This window comes from Cheilinus undulatus, linkage group 10 (genome assembly GCF_018320785.1).
Source record: "Cheilinus undulatus linkage group 10, ASM1832078v1, whole genome shotgun sequence".
In the NCBI taxonomy this organism is placed as follows: Eukaryota; Metazoa; Chordata; class Actinopteri; order Labriformes; family Labridae; genus Cheilinus; species Cheilinus undulatus.
This window is the reverse complement of record NC_054874.1, coordinates 45,582,824-45,603,996: the sequence shown is the minus strand read 5'-3', so window position 1 is coordinate 45,603,996 and position 21,173 is coordinate 45,582,824. Positions and strand designations below refer to the sequence as shown.

Genomic DNA, 21,173 nt, shown 5'->3' with positions numbered 1-21,173 from the left:
GGATCTTTTCTCTGAAAAGCAGACATCATTGATGAACCAATCCACGTTTGAAACTACTCTAGTGGTTGGACTTCCATAAGTATTCATGAAACCTTTATGAAGGTGTTCCTCAAGGGCTCTACTTTTGTTGCGCACTACAAATGCATTTCCCCTGAACGCTCCACATGAAAGGACTCTTCTGGGAACTTTATTTTGAGCTCCATGTGGTTTCTCAAAGTGTTTTCAATTTCTGTGTCAGTGGAGTGTCTGTGTGCATTTGCAGCCTCAGGGTTAGACTGTGGAGGCTGCACAAAGCATGACAGGAGGTTAAAAAGGAGACCCACTCTTCCTTTAACCTTCAAGATATCTTTAAGTTTTAATGTTTGACTTTTATGGAAAGAAAGATTGGTAGTAAGGAATAAAAACCCTCCCTTTCCTCTCTCTCTCCCCTGAAGATGCCCTAAATCAAAGCAGAGACCCTGCTCTCTTCAGTGAAACAGATTTATCATCCTGCTGATCAGCTCCCTGTGGGAATGTTGCGAAATATTTTTGTCTGAAGAGAGATGCCACTTAAAGACGACTGAGTCCATTTAACCTTTCCAGCCACAGTGAGGCTAAATATATGAGACAGAAGTGGAATGAGAAATTTACATCTGAGCGTGCTAAGGAAAGCCTTTTTATTTGTGTGTTCACCTCTGAGGTTCAGAGAGGTCTATGGTTCAAAGCTTTGGCCGGCAGAAAGCTTTTGGCATTTTATATTATGGCAGCTGATGGCCTCTGGTTCATAGAGAGAAGAATCCTGACCTTGGCTGCTGTCTATACTGTGAACTCCAGGAATAAAAAGTAGACAGACAAAGCATGCAATCATATTTTGTTAAGGATCTTATGTAAGTGATGCTGAAGCTGCAATCGACACTGCTTCATCAATTTTTTTAATGCCATGGAACAAGCCAGAGATTCTGATATGCTTTCTATAAATTAAAACTAAGACCACATCTACTTTCTGCAGATCCAGTGGAGTTTGTTAGCCATCTTTCAGAGCTCAGCGGGCAGGAGGGAGTGTCAGTCTGGATGATGGAGCTTGGGTAGAGAGGAGCCGTTAATGTCCCAGTTTGATGAGAACTCAACAGGGTTTGGGGTAGCTCAAGACCAGCAATTAGCTGCAAGAGACAATGCATGATACCACCCCAATTCCAAAAAAGTTGGAGCACTATGTAAAATGTAATTAAAAACAGAATGCAATAACTTGCAAATCTCATAAAGTATATTTTATTCTAAATATAGCATAACATATCAGATGTTTTAACTGGGACATTTTACACTTTCAGAAAGAATATTACCTCAGTTTTGAATCTGGTGGCTGCATCACTTCTCAAAAAAATAGGGACAGGGCAACAGCAGACTGGAAAAGTAAGTGGTTCTACTGAAAAACAGCTGGAGGAGCATATTGCAACAAATTAGGTTTATAAGCCGCAGGTCAGTAACATGACTGGGTATAAAAGGAGCATTTTAGATAGGCAGTGTTTCTGAAAAGTAAATATGAACAGAAGTTCTCTAATCTGCAAAAAATGGCATCAAAAACTTGTAGAAAAAATAAAAAAAAGAATTGCCCTCAGTGTAAAATTGCAAAGACTTTGAATATCGAACCATCTACAGTACATAACATCATCGAAATGTTCAGAGAATCTGGAGAAATCTCTGTGAGAAGGGACAAGGCTGAAGGTCTATAATGGATTATGGTGATCTCAGGAACCCTAGGCAGCAACAGGCATGATTCTGCACTGGAAATCATTGCATGGGCTCAGGAACACTTCCAGGAATTATTGTCTGACAGCACAGTTGGCCATGCCATCCACAAATGACAGTTAAAGCTGGATCATGTAAAGACAAAGCCATATGTGAAGAGGATGCAGAAATGCCACCATCTTTTCTGAGCCAAAGCTCATTGAACAGGGACTGAAGCAAAATGGAAAACTGTTCTGTGGTTGGATTAATCAAAACTTGAAATTGTTTTTGAAAAGTACAGACGCCATGTCCTATGGACTAAGGAGGAGAGGGACCATCCAGCCTGTTATCCTGGCACAGTTCTGAAGCCTGCATCTCTGATGGTATGGTTTTGCATTAGAGCCTATGCATCTGGAAAGGAACTGTCGCTGAAAAGTAGAGAGAGGTTTATCCGGACAATGTCTCCCCTAAAGAAGATGCTAAAGACAAAGCTAAACCACACACTGCGTCCACCCCAACAGCGTGGCTTCACAGTCTGTTGGCTGTTACAGGTGTAAAATGCTCTGTTTGTCTTCCCTGTGAAATATTCTGCCAATGCAGACATACATATCTACTGAAACAAGGTAAAACTGGGTCTGTATTTATACTTTTCCTGTCCACTTTGGCTAAGAGAAGCATGTGGCTCAAAGTAAAAATATGCAAGCCTCTTTTCATTAGATTCTTGATGCACTATATCTGCACAAGACTTGAAACTCGTGCAAGCAGTCTGAAGGCCCTGACTTGCTTATTTGCATTAATATGAAGCCTTCATGCAACCGTCAGATGTTTTTACGCAGCCACAGAAAATTTTACACATCATGTAGGTCAATGATTTTCAAACATTTCTTGCACAAGGCACACCAAACATCAAGCCAAAGTTTCAAGGTACACTATCTCCAAATCCATGCAAAATTTGCCTCTTTAAATTTTCTTACAGCATCTTTAATTGATGTATAGTTGTAGTAATAACTCCTGGTTGCTCAAACTTACAATGCCACACCATTTGGTAACAACTGAATTGCACAAAAACATGCTAGAATTAATATTTTTGGAGCGTATATTTCAGCTGTATCAGCCTTATGTTGAGTGAAGCAATATTCTGTTATAAATCCCAAACTTTTTGCACCAGCTAAAAGTCATTTTAACACCAAAGTATTGAAAAAAAAATGCATATGAAACACAGCACAGTAAGACAATACCAGATGTAGTTGTTTAGTCATAGTAAGCACACATGGTTGTACATATTCCCATGGCACACTTGCCTTGAGGCACAACTTGGCGCACCATTTGAGAACCACTGATGTAGGTGATGCTAAAACAATGTAGCTTCACTTCTCACATGCTTCACCAACATTTTACTCAATAGATTAAGTAGAAGATGGTGGATGATTTGCTCTTCTATAACAAAAACGGCCATGAAGACACTTAAAGGCCATGAAAAGCTCTCAGTATGTGAGTGTTCTTTTGGCCTTCATCTTAAAAACTCATTATACTTTTAAATTTGATCACATTAGTAACTCTGAGTCGGAGAGTGACAGTGCTGTCGTTTTTATCAGTATATGAATGTGTTTTTACTCTTTTTTTTTTTTTTTTTACAGTCAATACAACCCCTATGACGTTCAAAGAATTCAGTGTGAAATGGGAGAATATTTAAATTCCTTTTTCTCCACAAAAATGGACCTTAAAAACAAAAGTATCAGAGCACCTGTTGATGACTGACTTTGAGAATGTAAGAAGGATCAAGCCAACATTTCTGGGTTTCTTTGCAGAAGAAAAGATGCCCCTAAAGATGTTGTTGAAGTCATTCTTAGCTTCCAGCATCCTCAAAAACAAAACAGTTTTAATGCGACTAGGAAAAAAAAGAGAAGAATACATTTCCTAAGTTTTTTATTATGAAAGGAAGCATCTGCTGACAGAATCCCTGGAGGTAAAAGAGAATAAACACAGAGGGAAAGAATGAGAAACTTCTGGATACATAAATAAAAGAATTGAGAAGAAAAACCATCAAAATAACCAAACATTTCTGACACGTTTTAAGCTACGCATAAACACTGTCATCTGAAATTGTGGTGCTTTATTCATCTTTGTAACACTGTCAAACTCTGTCACTGAAATCAGATATTTCGTGACCCAAAGCAACAATCTGTCGAGCTGTCGACGTGGCGTTACAGAATCACAACATGGCACAAACAACAATGGAGAAGACAAGATTATACAGCTTGTATTAGGACACAGTTGTTTCATCCAAAGCTATTTATTTACTCATCTTTTAGGCATATTTTTGCACTTAAGGCAGCGTGCAGGAGTTTGGTAATGAAAACCAAGAAATTGCCTAATCTTGGGCACCTAAGACTTCTGTTTCCCCGCCATTGTATGGAAACTGGTCTTGAGGTTGTTTGATTTTTACTCGTATGCATCTGAGTTGAACAATCTGGTTTTGCAATGACCCCACGGGCAAGAAGAGGTCAAATAAGAAGATAGAAACACTGAAAAGACAGAACAGACAAGGACAACAACAATCTGAGAGCAGAAGAAAAGAGGCAGCTCCAAACATCACTTACTTGTAGAGCAATAAAAGGAAACATCTGTTGCCTCCGGTTCATTTCAGCTGGAGGAACTTGGCTGATAGACAACACGACCCTGTGTACGTGACAGAGAAAGAAACCAGAGGAATACAGCGAGAAAAAGGACTAAAGATAGAAAACAGAAAGCCAAAGCGAAAGAATGCAGAGAAATAAGTGAACATCTGCAGGATAAAGCTTCTTATTCATTCTCTGAGAGCCGAGGATGCTGAAAAGAGCTGAATAAAATGAATTAAGATTTAAAATACCAGAACAGCTACAAGGAGGATGCTCCAGTACGGCTGTGTTTAGTGAAGAGGCATCGAGACTGAGGCAGAAACACAGGAAACTCACAGAGCATGAAGAAGAGACTGTTGAGCAGGGGAGAATAGTTGAGTGAATAGAGGAAGAGATGCATAAAAGCAGGCAAATATAAAGGCTTGAATATGCACGGTCACATATTGTGAAGGATTTAACATGCACACTTTAACAATGTTGATTTGTAGGGACTGACGTCAAATCAAGTTAAGATCATTTCATCAGACCAGTTTACAAGAAGGATATAGCTTTATAGATGATAATATTTTCCTAAAATTTCTACTTTTTAAAGATAATTTTTTTGTCTTTATTGTCATGACAGATGTAAAGATATCGGAGATGTTTGTAGGAGATGCAGCAGAGTTCTTCAGTATGGTATGCAGCTGCATCAGTGATGGCTCAGCCTCTTTAACGCTACAGTAGATAGGTGTAGAAAAAGTAAGCAAATGTCTATTTTGGAGACACACATAATACAACCCTAGCAAGAATGCATTGCTTTACATTGGAAGTCATCTCATTTTACCATAGAAAGTAAAGGTTTTTCCACCAGGGACTAAAGTCTCGGGAATATTATGATAACCAGGCACTCTGAGCAGCAGGCTCTGGAGCGGTTTGCACGAGAATAAGCACCTCCAAGTCTGAGGCCATGGTCCACTGCTGGAAAATGGTGGGTTGCCCCTTCTGGGTCAGGAGTGATACTTTGCCCCAATTGAAGGAGTTCAAGTATCTCAGGGTCTTGTTCCAGAGTGAGGGTAGCATGAACCGTGAGACTGACAAGCTGCTTGGTGCAGCATTGTGTTGCAGGTGCTGTACCGTACCATTGTGGTGAAGAGGAAGCTGAGCTGTAAGACGAAGCACTCAATTTACTAGTCAACCCTCACCTCCAATTTCCACATAGGACGACTGCGCTGCATTTCAAAGTGCCGCGGGTTTGGTATTGCTTCCACCATTGAGTGGGTTCATCAGGGAGTTAAACAGTTAATTTTTGCTTAAAGGATCTGTGGTTTTATGCAAAATTCTTCGGCTAAATATCCCCAAAAGTTAACTTTTCCTCATTGATGGTGCCGTTGTAGCTCTGTGACCCACTGACCTCTCAGTGACCCTTTGCTCTCGCTGCAGGATGAGATGTAATGTTGATATCATGATGATTAATGATCAGAAGTCCATGCATTGTGTTGTATTTTGAAAGAATCGGATATTCTATGCTTGTGACTTCCTTGGAGCCTTCTGATCGACAGGTATTGACACGGTTTGGCAGTGGCCGGCACTGAAAATAGACCTGCAGCGTATCTCAAATGAAGCGGAGCGAAGTGTCAGTCCAGGCACACGCTGCTGCTGGTCTGGAGCTCCGGCTGTGGAAATGTTCTGATAGACAAAAGAGGGAGCGATGTGCTCTGCAGTATGATTCGTCGGCAGTTCGCAGCGCGTTCACTGTATTTGTAAATTGGAGGTCACCTATGGTCATGAACTCTGGGTAATGACCGAAAGAATGATATCGCGGATACAATCAGTGGAAATAAGATTCCTCAAGAGGGTGGCCGAGTTTAGCGTCAGAGAAAGGGTGAGGAGCTCAGACATCTGGAAGGATCTCAAAGTGCTCCTTCATGAAAATCAAAAGGAGCCAGTTGAGGCGGTTTGGGCATCTGATCAGGATGCCTCCTGAGTGCCTTCATGAGGAGGTCTGCCAAGCATGTCCTACTGGGAGGAGACCCCAAGGCAGACCCAGAACTTACTGGAGGGGTTATATTCCCATCTGGCCTCGGTGCACCTCGGAATCTCTAAGGAGGAACTGAATTAACAGACTTTGCTTGCTGCCACTGTGACCCAACCCTAGATAAGTGGAAGAAGATGGATGGATGGATGGATGGATGGATGGATGGATGGATGGCACTCTGACTCTCACACTCTGACACAGCCAGGTTTCAAGAAGAACTAGTAATCAGCTGTCAGATCTTCTCCTCATAGATTTACAGTCTTCTGAAAAGCATTTAGACCTTCCAGATCTCTATTTTTGCTTTTTTGTCACACTAAAATGTTTCAGATCATCAGACAAAATTTAACATTTGACAATGATAATGTATGTAAACGGAAAATGCAATTTTTAAATGATTATTTCATCTTTTCAGGGAAAAAGCAACCAAAACCTACCTGATCCTTTGTGAAAATGTATCCCCTAAACCTAATAACTGGTTGTGCCATTCTCAGGGGCAACAACTTTAAGCAATGAGTCTTTCACATCCCTGTGGAGGACTCAGCCACTCCAAAACCTTCGTTTTGTTTTTCAGAGCCATTCAGAGGTGGACTTGTCGGTGTGATTCAGATTATGGTCCTGCTGCATAGCCCAAGTACACTTGAGCTTGAGGTCATAAACTGATGGTCGAACATTCTCCTTCAGGATTATCTGGTAGAGAGAAGAATTCATTGGTTATCCAGGTCCTAAAGCAGCAAAGCAGCAAGAAGTAAAAAAAAAGATAGCAAAGTTTTATGCATTAATTTAACATTTGATTATGGCTGTGTTTAAAAGACTTGAATCATGTAGAGCACACTTGAACTTCACAAGGACATGACGGGATCATGCTGTCTGCCCTGAGCTGCGGTGAGATCTATCCCAGACACTGGCGGATGTGAGGCTGTCTGTTGATGTCATCTGAGGCTGATTGCATGAAGGTGGATCAGCTGTGAAGCCCAGGATAGAGGAGATGATGTCTGAGGATTATGAAGTGAAGAGGCTGACCGCACTGTGGAGAACGGGGATGACGGTTGATAAAAGAACTGGAGAAACTGGAGAAAGACACATTAGGGGCAACAGTGCTATTGGATAGGGGTGACCAGATGATGTGAACAGCTGATTCTGACGTGACTATGAATGAATATGCATGGAGGAGTTAAACCAGCATGGAGAATATAAAATATTTATATTGAAGTTTGATTAAAGAGTCTTGGAGAGAATTAAATGCAAGCTGCAAGTGTTTGATGGCTAATTGTACAGAGTCTATAATAGTATCATCTGCATAAAGAGCATGGGCCCCAAACCTGACCCTTGTGGCACACCTATTTGACATACCCTGATTTAAAACACTGACACCTGTCAGAACTTATTGTGCTGTGACTACTAAGTTATATTTTCAGAAATGATATGACTCATTGGCTCTGAGTCAGTCGTCATTTTAGTTTTTGGTATCCAAAAGGTTGCCATGTTTATTTTTGTGTTCATTTAGACTGCCAGTGCACTGACCACTCTGTCACTGATAAGTGGATCTTCTATGCAACAACCAATCCATTTCATTCTAAGTAGGTGTAATTTTGTTGACCTGAAAAATACAGTAGCAAGAGAGATTTTATTTAGCATATTTGAACGATGGAGTTTGCTGCTAGATTCCTTGTGCATAAAGCAGGAGAGGCTACTTTACATAAGAGATAAATGTATATCAGAAAGCTGCAGTATAAAGAAAGAAAGGGAGAAGGAGTGATCTTTATGTAAGTCTGAAAACAATGAGTCACTCAATCCAGATAAAAGGATAATGTTTCCACTCAGAGGCCAAACTGATCCTCGACCTGCACAGCACATCTTTGAGAAAACCTCTTACATAATGACAGCTTCTTCACTATAATACTGTCCCTGCTTTTCTTAGTGATGTCTTCTTTGTGTCACTTTGCTGCATGAGAGTAGGCTACGCTCTGCCCTTTTACTACTCTATCATCATGTCAGAAACTGCCAACATATATTAACCTTCACTAAAAGAAAGGCAACAGATGCTGAAGACGGACAAAATAGGACAGTGCTGTTAAGAACGTGTGATTTAGATGTGACATGTGTCACTAATGATCACGTTCTGACAGCCTTTCTTGAGGCTGATGATGTGGTTATTTATACAAAACACAGAGGCAAAGAGCAGAGATGGTCTTTAGTCTCTAATTATGTCTAACTGTATCTGTCCAGCACTACAGTTATATTTATTTAAACTGATTTGGAAATATATAAAGATATATGTATTCTATTTGAAAAGAAAGCAAAGAAGCTTATATTTGAATGAAGAGTGTTGATTCAACTTTACTCTTGATTTGAATCTAACATTAGAATACAAGAATGATACACCTTCAAAATAGTTTTCCAAAACAGGATGCCAACTTCATCTAGTAAAAGTCGACAGTTGAAAATGGGATCTTATGGCAATTGTGAATTTTAGGGTTAACCTTAAGTGTTATACCTCCATCTCTCCATTATTTATCATCTGTCAATCTATCCATCCATCCATCTTTTATCTTTTATCATCCATCCATTCAGCCATTCAGCCAGCCATCCATCCATCCATCCATCCATCCATCCATCCATCCATCCATCTTTGCATTATTCATCATCATCATTCATCCATCCATCCAGTATTCATCATCCAATTATCCATCCATCCATCCAGTATTCATCATCATATCCATCCATCCATCCATCCATCCACCCATCCATCCATCCACCCATCCATCCACCCATCCATCCATCCACTTTCTTCCACTTATCTGGGGTCGGGTTGCCATGGCAGCAGTTTCAGCAGGTGCACCCAGACATTCCTAACCCCAGCAACATTTTCCAGCTTTCCTTGGGGACTCTGAGGCATTCCAGATGAGATATATAATTCCTCAAGCGAGTCCTGATCTACCCTGGAGTCTTCTTAGTCTCACAAGACTACACAATCCGAAACAGTAGGAGGCGCCGCTGTACGTGACTTGCTGCTAAACAGCAGAGAAGAAGAGGAAGCAGCCTCAGTGCTAGGAGGCTAATAACACGGTGGTACTGGTGGAGTCATTCAGTATTTACTGGGAGGATAACATAACAGTGATTGTCAAATTTGTCCCACAGAGATCCGGAAGAGTAGAAAAAAGTCAGTCTTAACACAATGGATCTTACAAATCACTTAAAAGTCATCATCCTAACGACGTTAAATGAAGCGGTAGTAGTCTTAGCTAGTCTTAGCTGCAGGTGTTAGGACCAGATTTGACCACTTGTCAAGACACTTAAATTCCTATCAGGGGAAAAACATATGCCAGTTGTTTGTGTATGTTGTACCTTGTTTCGTACACAAATGTTTAACTAAAAAATTAGTTATAAATATCTTTGCTCACTTCATATTAGCCCAGTCTTACCCCCAGATGTGCATAAAAGTCCTGAATAAACTTTGTTTTTTTTAAAATCAGTAGTTGAAAAAAAGAAATGGATTCTTATCAGTTGTCGGCCATTAGGAGTAGGAAATTATTGGTTATCAGTATTGGTTAAAAAAAGTCATATTTATGGTGCATCGCTAGCTGTAGCTCTTCTCCACCATGCATGAGAAGCTACACTTCTTTCAAAAGTGTCTTGTCCTTTTAGACTCAGCCATCCGTTTTGCACAGGCACAATCAGGAAAAACCAACCCTTAAGTGTGGAATGGTCTTTGCTTTTACTCCGTGCATCCTATGATCAACCAAACACGGCAGAAATTACAGACATGCACACATAATTTGTATGTTGGGAGAGCACTCTCCAAAATATATGTCTGCAGCTCTTACACATCCTCGCTTGTTTACCTCATTAGCGCCTGCAGATTCTGCCATCAATTTGCTGCTGTCCTCTTCTCTCAAATTGGGAAAAAGATCAAATCAAACACCCTGTATGCTCTTTTTCTGAAAGTGGCACAAACATGAATACAGTTTGGATCAAAACTTAGGAAACAAACAGAAAGAGAGGTCAAAAGAAACAGGCACCACTTAAAATGTTTGTGACATGCTACCATTCAGCTGTGCCCAGTCTACTCCTAATCTGACCCAGGTTTATGGGAGTGACTCCCTCCTTTCTCTTGTGTCTTTAAGTCACACAGTGCTTTGAGCATGGCAGCAGCAAGATAATTCTTATATCAGAGACTCTTTGGGGGCTTTTGGCCTTCAGACTTCCTCATCCACGCTTAAAGAATCCATTTGCAACCTTTCAACACCACTATTTTAGCTGTTCAAATAGAAAGGCTCTCTTGACCTTTCTTAATGCCACAACACATGCAGACCACACACAGAATACACAACCACTCCAAATTACTGACGCCTGTGAAATGCCATGCGCCACAAACAGGTAATGAGCTGGGACCAAAGCAGAGGAGGCAGCAAAATACCAACAGTGACAGTCGATGGGATAAAGTGGATTAGCTTTAATGCAGCTGCTGCAGAGCTCAGTGTTCAGTCGACCCTCTGAGGATCAGCAGAGGTTATAAAAATGTGTAAATTCAGCTGCTGTGGGGAGGATGAGTCTGGGAGTTAGGGGCTTAATCAGAAGGAAAAATGCAACAGTTTTGATTATCATAAAGTCATTCTTAGGGGGAATCTCATTTTGGATAAGATGATTTTTAGAGCAACACGGCCTCTCTGTTTGAACGCCTCTGAGGAGAGAGAGTTAAAGAAACAGACACCACATATTTATGGCTGTACTCATCCTGTACCCAGAATTAACGGTTACCTTTAAAGGAAGCAGACAGAAATTTAGAGAGACATGACGAAAGCTGTTTGGATTTAATTGAGATTAGATTAGAATTTCTTTAAAGTGCAATTAAGTGCATCCTTTTATCACTTTTTAAATCTCCACTGTCATGCATCCAAACTGTTTTTGTGTCATTTTGTTTCAACTAGGACCAAGATTTTCAAAGTGTGTGAGAGTGAGCCTCCCCTAAGAAGAACTGATACATTTGGTGGACCCCCACCCACAAAAAGGATTCAAATTGAAAAAAAAAATTTAACAACAACATTTCAAAGATTTATGTCTAATCTTTAAACATTTTTAACATTAATATATTTTGGATATTTTGGTTTGCAAATGTCCTTAATGTCTAAACATCTGCATCTGCCCATTTAAGCCATCTTTCATCATTAAATATCCCTTTTTTTCCTATTTTTTGCTCATTTTTGCAACGTCTTTTCACCACATTTTCCCAAGTTTTGCCACTTTTATCCCATTTTTTGTCCTTTTTTGCCATTTTTTGCCCATTTAAACTACCATTTCACAAAAATCCACGTGTGTTGAAACAAGGGGTTCTCAGATTTTCCACTCCTCATGTCATGGGTGTTAGCCCCGCCCCCAGGTTCGGTCGACCCTCCCCACTTGAAAGAAAGTTTCGCGCTCCTCTCCTGATGGAGTGCCACATCCATTAAGCCACATACATTTCCTGAGAGGGGCGGAGTCAGGGGTGGAGTCAGACAACTCAGTATTATTTAAAGCTGCAGACACAGAAATGGCTCGTTCTGAGCAAGGCTGAAACAGAGGGGGTTTTAGACATGCAAAAATCCTATACTGCAGTGTTTTTTTTTCCAGCAACAAACTTCACTGGCATGTTTTTGGGATCTCTGAGACCAAAATAAACTTGTCTTAAAAGGGTAAATAATGTGACCTTTAACCCTTTATGACCTACCATAGAACAAGTCCACCAGAGCATTATTAAAACATCAATAAAACCATTACAACAAAAAAATTTAAATATGTATTAGATATTATGTATGTATAATATGTAATATGTATAAGATAAGATATCAGATAAGTCCATAGTAACAAATTAAAATACTCAAAAGTGCAACAAAACACAAGCAAAATGAAAAGCTTTTTTTTTTTTTTTACACATTTCCCTAAATACGGAGATTTCATATCTGTGTCCCTCAACATTATGATAGTAAAATGTTGCACAAGATCATTCCAAACCATGAAAAAATATTTTGAGTATTCTCATGACTTCATTTTTGAAATGCACTCATCTTTATAAACCGTGGCAAAAATGAAAATAAAATGAAATTGTGCTCAATATGCAAAAAGACAGCATCTTTTTAAAAATGAAACTATTTACAGTAGTGCAATCAAATCTAAGTGTGTCAGATACTTTTGAGCATGCATATGTTTGCAGAAGACCATGCAGAAACAATAACAAATGTGACTCGTGATCTGAAAGAAAACTCTTCCGGATTATATCATATTATATTGTTTTTGATGTGTGCTCTTTATACTACATTTCTGCAAAAGAAGGAAGGATATTTCTAGAAGGAAACAGTAATCTGGAACAGATTGAGTGTGTGTATGTTAGTGTTACTCCTCCAGTTTTATATGCAAAAAGAATTATTGCTCTATCTTTTTTGGTTACAATTCTACCCGTGGTTAAAAATAAATATGCAAATGGGAGCACCAGCGATCCCGTAGGTTTTAAAGGAGTAGGGGTGGACCGATCAGTGCTCTGGCCGATTATCAGTATCAGCCATTTTCTTCGTTTATTTCCTTACCAATAATCAGTAATCAATTGTTGTGGGTCTTTGGTTCCACTGCAGGGTGTGTCTTCCCCCCTGCTTCTTTCACTCTCACCAAATGTTCTGCATACAGCGCAATCTGATTGGCTATGTCACATGAGTACCAGCCAATCACCACTTTAGCCTCAGCACCACAGAGACAGCAAAGATATGGAATCACTTCCTGTTTTCCTGCTGCTGCTGTGTGCCATTCCTCATGCAGACAGAGCTTGGACTTTTTTTCCTCACTTTTTGATCATGCAGATTTAATTGTGCAACGTCAAGTATGTTTCATATTTCATAATAAATGCATTTCAGTTCCAAATATGGCTATTGGTCTTATAAACTACTAATAATCAGTATCATATCAGCCCTAAAAAAACAGTACCTGTCTATTCCTGTTAAGGAACAATGGCGAACTTATTTTACATCACTGTAGCTGTAGGAAAATGTTAATGTGCCTTAACCTAGTGGTTCTCTACCTTTTCAGTCTGTGACACCCAAAATAAAGGTGACAGAGACCGGGGACCCCCACTGTACCTGAAGGTGACTGAACGCAGCCATTCACATTCAAGAACAGTCATGTGCAGACAAGGCCGCCTATATTTAACATGAATAATAACCACTCTGATCAAAGAAACACATTTTGATTCATTTGTGTAGTAAGCAGCCCTCTTAAAAATGTAAATCCTTTTGTTAAAAACAGAATAAAAACATGTTAAAAATAGCCAAAATGGGTTAATAATAGCAAAAATGTTGGAAAAGGTGGTGAAATTGGATTTTAAAAGTAGCAGAAATGGGTTAGAAATGCCAAAAATTAGATAAAAGAGGCAAAAAATAACCCAAAAATGTGTTAAAGTGGCAAAAAGGGCATTTTTATTGCTAAAGGGGGATTCAAACATGTCTGAAATGGGATTAAAGTGGCAAAAATAGGTGTAAATTATGTGAAATGGGATGAAAATTGACATAAACTGGAAAAAAGGGTTAGTTGAGGCAGAAATAGTCAGAAATGGGTTAAAATGTCAGAAATGGGCATATCAATTTGTGAAATGTGGGCTTAATAGTGGCAATAATGTGTCAACAGAGCCAACAATAGGCAGATAGTTGCAAGATTTGGTTTTGTAGTGGCAAAAAAGGCACAAAAAAAAGTGGTGGAAAGGGTTTAAAATTGACAAAACATGGATTAGAAGTTGCAAAAATATGTTCAAATTGGCAAAATTGATGGGGGAAAAGTGATTAGAATCGGTCAAAATTAGGCTAAATTGGTGCAAAGTGGCAACAATGTAGTTTAAAATGTTCTTAGTTTTTTAAGGCATCTGGAACCCCCCTCTCAGTGTCTCACAACCCCCAATGGGGTCCCAACCCCAACACTGAGAACCCCTACCTGAACCAAAGTGTGCCAATATGGACATCAACTATTTAATCGCATTTTAAAAAAAGAAAAGTGCATTTATTTTGCACAAAACTAATAATGAATGTAGGAAAGGTTTTCTCCTTTTTCTCCCTCTCTTTTTCTATCAAGTACACAACGTTCTTCTCTTGATGCATTAAAACACTCCAATAAAAACTTTATTAGATCATTTGATGGCAGATTAACCACCTGGAAACTTTTTAAATGAAATTAGAAATGTGATGATATTCATTCTTTTATTTTCTGCTGTAATGAAGTGGTTCTCACTCAAAGCTGTGTTAAATTTGCACACATTATTATTCGCTGCAAACCTTTTGCAGCTTGTGTCAAATACACAAACGGAGAATCATAATCACAGTGAAGCATGCTGCAGTCGTAGACATGCTGCAAAGACTCACATAAACCCACACCATAGTATATATACACAGGCATGCATAGATCCATGAGGTTAGAGGGTAATGGAGGTCTGAATGGCTCGGTTGGTCGACTTCATCTGTTTCCTATCACGCTGCAGCAGACCTGAGCGCTCAGTGAACACACAAACACACACAGTCATTGACCCAGGTGAAATTGCAGATATGGAGGATTTGTTACAGTAAGCAATCCATCTGTCATCTGAGCTTTTCTATTTATAGATTCATCTTTTTCTCTCTCTCTTTTCTAATATTCTGTTTCTAATCCTCCCCTATCTGCTTGTTTCCTTCCCTCCTCTTCCTCCTCTCCCCCCACTTTGTCTCCTCTACCCCCTCATTTCCTCTCAGTCCCTTTCTTATCTCTCCTTCCTCTCTTTTCACTCTCTCTCTCTGCACTCATTCATTCTTTCCTCTATGATCCGTGTGATTTCATTCATGCGTTTTAGTGCCAGCGTCGTTGTAGTGATATCACTGCCTGACAGCATGCTGAGAGTTCCTGCTGTAGTGTGTGATATAACGCTCACTTGCACTCGCTCTCTGCAGTCAGAGTCGACAAGTGACTCAGGAAGTTATGAATGAAGTCAGACAGATACTGATATAAAAAGATCAACCTGAGAGGAAGTTTAAGTTTAATATTTTAGTATAGAATGGCTGGAAATGAGCTAAATCCAGTTTATTTTACTGTTTAAAAAGCTAGAGGGTGTTAAAGTCGACATTGTTTGACTTTTTGGCATAAAAAGAGAAAAATACCAGGCTGAGTAACACTTTTTAAGAGTGCTAAAGAAGAGGAAGAGAGCAGTAAAAACAAGAGACAGATCTGGGTTGAAGAGAAGCAGAAACATAAATATGCTTTCAGCTCCCTCAGACAAATGTTAGTGATTTTCTCTCTATTCCAACTTTGCTGAATGCATTTTTATCTACTTTATTAAACCAGAGGAAACTGAACTTCTCACTCAGCTTTGACCAAGAATATTATATTATGTGTATATTATGCAGAGGCCTAGAGGGCAAAAGCAACGTAGCGCGGTGGCAGCTATCACTGAAGACTGTGTTTCTGCAGAACTTGGCATTTTATCCTCCATCTCGGAGGACAGAGATATTCATTTAAAACCGCACACCTCCTTGGGGGTCCCAAGAAACTGAGAGGGGGTCTCCAGATGCCCTAAAAAACTAAGAATATTTTTCAAGTTACACTTTTGCCACTTTACCCCAATTTTTCCAAATTTTAACCCATTTAGTCACTCTTTTCTCAACAATTTTGCCAGTATTAACACATTTTTGCCACTTAAAACCAATTTATGTCCATTTTAAAGCATTTCCACCACTTTTTAAATCTTTGTAAATCCATACTTGCCACTTCACACCTAATGTTGCCTCTGTTGACCCATTATTGCCACCATTAACCACTTTTTATGCCATTTTTTTCCAAATTTAACCACATTATACTATTGAAATTTTCCAGTTTAACCCACTTTTGCCAATTTCTGCCTATTTTTATGTGTCACTTAATCATTTTTTTGCCAGTTTATATCATTTTTCAATCCCATTTCACCCAGTGTGCTCCCATTTTTGCCAATTGAAAGCCATTCCAGACACTTTTTAATCCCTTTTACCACTACTTGTGCCCATTATTGCCATTCAAACCCTTTTCTGACATTTTTTTGCTTACTTTTTGCCACTTTTAGCTAATTTTTGCCACTTATAACCCATTTCTGCTACTGTCATAATCCAATTTCACCACCTTTTCCCCCATTTTTGTCATTATTTACCCATTGTAGCAATCTTAACCCATTTTAATTCAGTTTTTAAGAAAAGGAAGGCTATTTGCTACACAAATGAATGAAAAATGGATAATTGTTTCTTTAATAAGAGTGGTTATCTTTACAGTTATATAAAATATAGATACCACAGCTTAACTTTATAATGGACCATGGTTTTACTGACCTCCATGGACCTCCAGTTTAGCTGGGTCCAGAATGCTCTCCCACTTGCCTTAAAGTTACGCATAGTTCTGGATATTAGCTCAAGTTCATGTTTTTTCCAAACCAGAGGAAAACGTCATGTAAAAGTTCATTTTTAATGCCACCCTCTGAAAGGAATGTTCAAAAAGCTCTCTCCTTTAATATTCCCATCTATTTGGTATCTTTAGTCAACTTTACTTCACTTTCTTTTTTAAACTCTGTGAGAGACAGATGCCATCCAGAGACAGATGCAGCTACCTTATCTCACCTGGTATATCACGAGTTTGTGACTTTAAGAGGATGAGCTGTCATTGGATGCATCACACGTCAGAGCAGATTTGTAGCCAGCTCCTCCATCAGTCTGTTGTCAGACTAATAACTGTCATGAGGGCCGAGTAATGAGACGCTGCAGCTTAACATCCTGTCTCCTGCAGCCACGCAGCAGCCGAGGCCAACCGTCAATTTACTGACTAACAGACGAGGAAATGAGTCTGATGAGACAGATAATGTCACAGCACTTATTTATGTCCTGTCATCAGTTACTTTAGATTACAGATATGTGTATGAAACACTGAAAATGGATGAACTCCTGTTTTTAATAAAGAAAAAGAGGGGAAAAGGAAGTAAAGATGGAACATTACAGCAAACATGAGTGATATTTGGTGACATTAATAAGAGTTAATGAAAAGGAAATTAAGATGTAAGAATAAAGCAGCAGAGAGACAATAAGAGGAGGGATGAGGGATTAAAAAAAAGAATTTTTGAAAATGTTGTAGTGCTTAATTATGGTTGTTTAGCATATTTTTTCAAATGTACTGGCAGTGCCAAAGCTCTCGTCTTGCCAAAAAGCTCATTTAAAATGGAGAGGCAAAAACAGAGGGACAGAAATAAACATGCATTCACATTGTTTCCTATTGTGCAAACACTCCCCCTTTTTGCCTCTGACTATTATCTGGTGGCATGTTGCTGTGATTCAGGAATTTCAGTGTGCAAATATGTCTGGGTACTGTAAGTTTTTCAATAAAAGGTAGAAACACAGGATATTTGATGTCAAGGAATAGATGAAAACAAGCTTTTGACTACTTGATTTAAGTGAAAAAGTTCAGATTTCAGATGATATTTCCATCTATTTGCTCGTGCAGTGATGGTGTAAATTGTATTTTTGTCATGTCTCTGCAGGTACTACGCTATCTGCTGCCAGCCTCTGGTCTACAGGAACAAAATGACACCGATGCGAGTGGCTCTGATGATCGGGGGCTGCTGGGTTATTCCCACCTTCATCTCTTTCCTGCCAATCATGCAGGGCTGGAACAGCATCGGCATCGACCACGTGGTGAGTCCTGCAGACTGCGTGCACTTTTGGTTGTTTTTATCCCTGATCTGTTTGGTTTGGTTGAGCTGAACTTTTCCAGGTTGCTGCAGAATGATTGCACTGGTTAAAGCAGGCAGTTAAACCCCGGTTCAAAGCTGAGGCTGCCTAAAAAGATGGCTATCAGTCTTCTTTTTCATACCTTGATGGTTTTTTTCCTTCACAGACAGTCTGTTTACAGCACAGACTTACCTGTTACCTGTGCCGCCATGCTACAGAGTTGAAGCAGGCAGCTCAACATGGTGAGATACTGTTGAACTAGAAGTTACACTTACTAAAAGAAACTTTTATTATTATTAGCAAGGGTTGAGGACATTTAGGAACACAATATCAAGCAACAAGTTTACTCTTAAAGTTTAGTCAATGAAGAAACATGCCCCCAACATACCAGTCTTACTCCTTTTTTGTTGAGACCTTTTCATCTGAACTGTGACTGAGACCATTTCACATGAGGTCTGACTTAGTTTTTCCTAAGACCTTTTAATCTGACATCTGGTGCCTTTCTTTACCTCAGTTTCTGTCTGAGGTCTGATGCCTTTAATTTGGGGTCATCTTGTTGGGAGTCTGTTGCCTTTTTTCCTTAGACCTTGTCGTCGGAAGTCACCTTGTCATCTGAGTCCTTTTCATCTGAGGTCTGATGCCTTTTTTTCTGAGACCTTTCTGTCATAAATCTGATGCCATTTTGTTCTGAAACCTTTCTTTCTTAGAGTCTGACACATTTTTAAATCCTGGGACCTTGTGTCTGAACTGTGACGCCTTCTTCTTGAGACCTTTTGCCTGGAGCCTGATGCCTTTTTTTTGTTGAGACCTTTTCATGTGGAGTCTGACACTGTTATTTCCTGAGACCTGTTTTTGTGAACTCTGCTGCCTTTTTCCTGAGACCATTTCACCTGAAGTTCAACGCCTTTTTTTCCTGAGACCTTTTGACTGAAGTCTGACACATTTTCCTGTCCTGAAACCACGCTGTCATAGTTGCCACCTCTCCTGAGTTTTTGTCTGAAGTCTGACACCTTTGTTTCCTGGGACATTTTTGTCTGAGGTATGACACCTTTTCCCATGAGACCCTTTTGTCTCAGTTTGGCACCTTGTTCTGAGTTTTTGTCTGCAGTCTGATGCCTTTTTTACTGAGACCTTTTCACCTGAGATGTACACCTTTTTTCCTCAGCCCTGTCTGTCTGGGGTCTGACAGATGACAGGGGTTTCTCTGAGACCTTATGCTTTTATTCATCTGAGATCTGATATGTATTTATTTTACTGTGAAACGTGCTTTTAGTTCTATGGATGAAATCCACATAATGAGGGTGAAAAGCTGTTAACAGTGGCCTTCCTGGTTTTGCAGTCTTATATAGAAACTTCTTTTTCTCACTAAATCTTGTTTCTCTAGGGATCCCAATGAGGGATGATGATTGAAAATAAGGGGTGAATATAAACAATTACAGCAGCACATCAGTTTTATTTTCTGTATTAAAACTTTCATTGTCCCTACCAAGTAAGAAATACAATAAAATCCAAGGGAACAGGCACAGAGGTGTGCACAGAAATGACATCCTGAGTGTACAGAGGGAGGGACAGGATGATCATTATTCTTGGCAGAGACTCAGCCATCTCTCTCGCACAGACAAGCTCTCTTTCTAACTCACGCCCAGCAGTGTAAAGTTAGCACTGAGCAGCAAAGGTAGCAGCGTCTCTCCTCGGGTCTAATTAAAGCTGTTGAATATTCTGAGAATGGAGTCTGTTCTGGCACAAACTGCAGTTCCAAAACTCGACAAAACAACCCAAAACTCAGAGACACACAAACACGCCGCTGCCTGTTTTTAATGCCTCCTTCTGTTTGTGCAGCCGTGAGGGATAAGCTGCTCTGATTCTGCACGGAGGATGTCTGTAGTTTCACACTAAATCACATCATTTAAGGCTTAAAGTCAGTTTGTTCTAATATTTATTTCTCCCTTTTGTAAAATGTGTCTCTTAGACTATGAACACACAGATGTTTCCAATGTCAGACTAAACAACAGTTAGTACATTTTCAGAGCAATGCTGTTTGAGAGACATTTCACATATAAGTTTTAAATACACAATAAAATGTGAATGAAGTTTCAGAACAGTCACTAACTTCACTCTCTGGGGCCTCAGAGAGAGCTCTGAGATAAATAATGTAGATATCCAGCAAACGTGAGAAAACTTAGATTAAGTCAACATTGATTTTTGCTCTTGCACCAGAATCGAAATCCAGCTGCAGGATGAAAGATCATGTTAGTTTAATCCATCTCTCAACCCTCACCACCAGTGGAGTGGCCTTGAGAGTGTTTTATACTTAAATTGATAAATCCAAACTATACATTTGGAGAACTGGGCTGAGAAAAGACAGAAGAGGTTTACCTAAAAATTCATGATCCGGGCTCTTATACCATGAGAATACATTTACAAATGTCAAAGGGGGTAGTGCATGACAGACATTACTCTGATAATGGGCACTGTCATGAGTTGTTATACTTTAGGTCCGTCTATCTCCCTCCTCTTATCCGGGGGTGCGGTGACCGCAGAATATGCACGCTTAGCTAGACGTCCCTCTCCCCAGCATCGTTTCAAGGCTTCTCCTTGAGGATCCCAACGTGTTCCCAGTCCAGATTGGGTATATGTCCCCCCTTAGGTCTACTCCAGTTGGACCTGCCTGGAGGAACTTCAAACTTAGGAAGCTTTCTGATCAGATGCATGAATAACCTCAAAGGGCTCCTTTGAAGGAGCAGCGGCTTTACAATCTTATTATTGTTGTCACTCACAAAAAAATTATATACTGTACATGAAAAGTAAAAAGGCTCTTTAATGAAGTAGAAACAACAAATGCAGTGAATTTAATGGTTGTTCTTTGTCACCAAATGTAAAGATTAATCAGCACCTCCACTCACTGACACCCTGAGTCTCTGACTTTGCCATCGTATATTCAGGCTTTTGCCTTTGTCATTGAGTCAGCTGTTCTTTCAGCAAAAACCACAGCCCTTGATCCTTTGACCAACATTCTGTCCGGTCATTTGGAATACTGTTATTGAATATTGTTAGTGTTGATGTCTCGTTCAGCAGCAGTCAAACAAGTGTCAGTGGAGCATCCAGCTCCTTGGCGGAGGAGGT

At 39.7% G+C, this 21,173-nt stretch overlaps 1 protein-coding gene across 2 annotated transcripts in view; it reads left to right on the top strand.

The window, feature by feature from the left end:
* htr4 (5-hydroxytryptamine receptor 4) overlaps nucleotides 1-21,173 on the top strand; it is a 306,239-nt gene that overhangs the window by 188,896 nt on the left and 96,170 nt on the right. For both annotated transcript variants that reach the window (XM_041797980.1, XM_041797981.1), the window contains exon 5: nucleotides 17,861-18,014. In XM_041797980.1, the coding sequence (XP_041653914.1) occupies nucleotides 17,861-18,014 (154 nt within the window). The remainder of the gene's footprint in view (nucleotides 1-17,860; nucleotides 18,015-21,173) is intronic.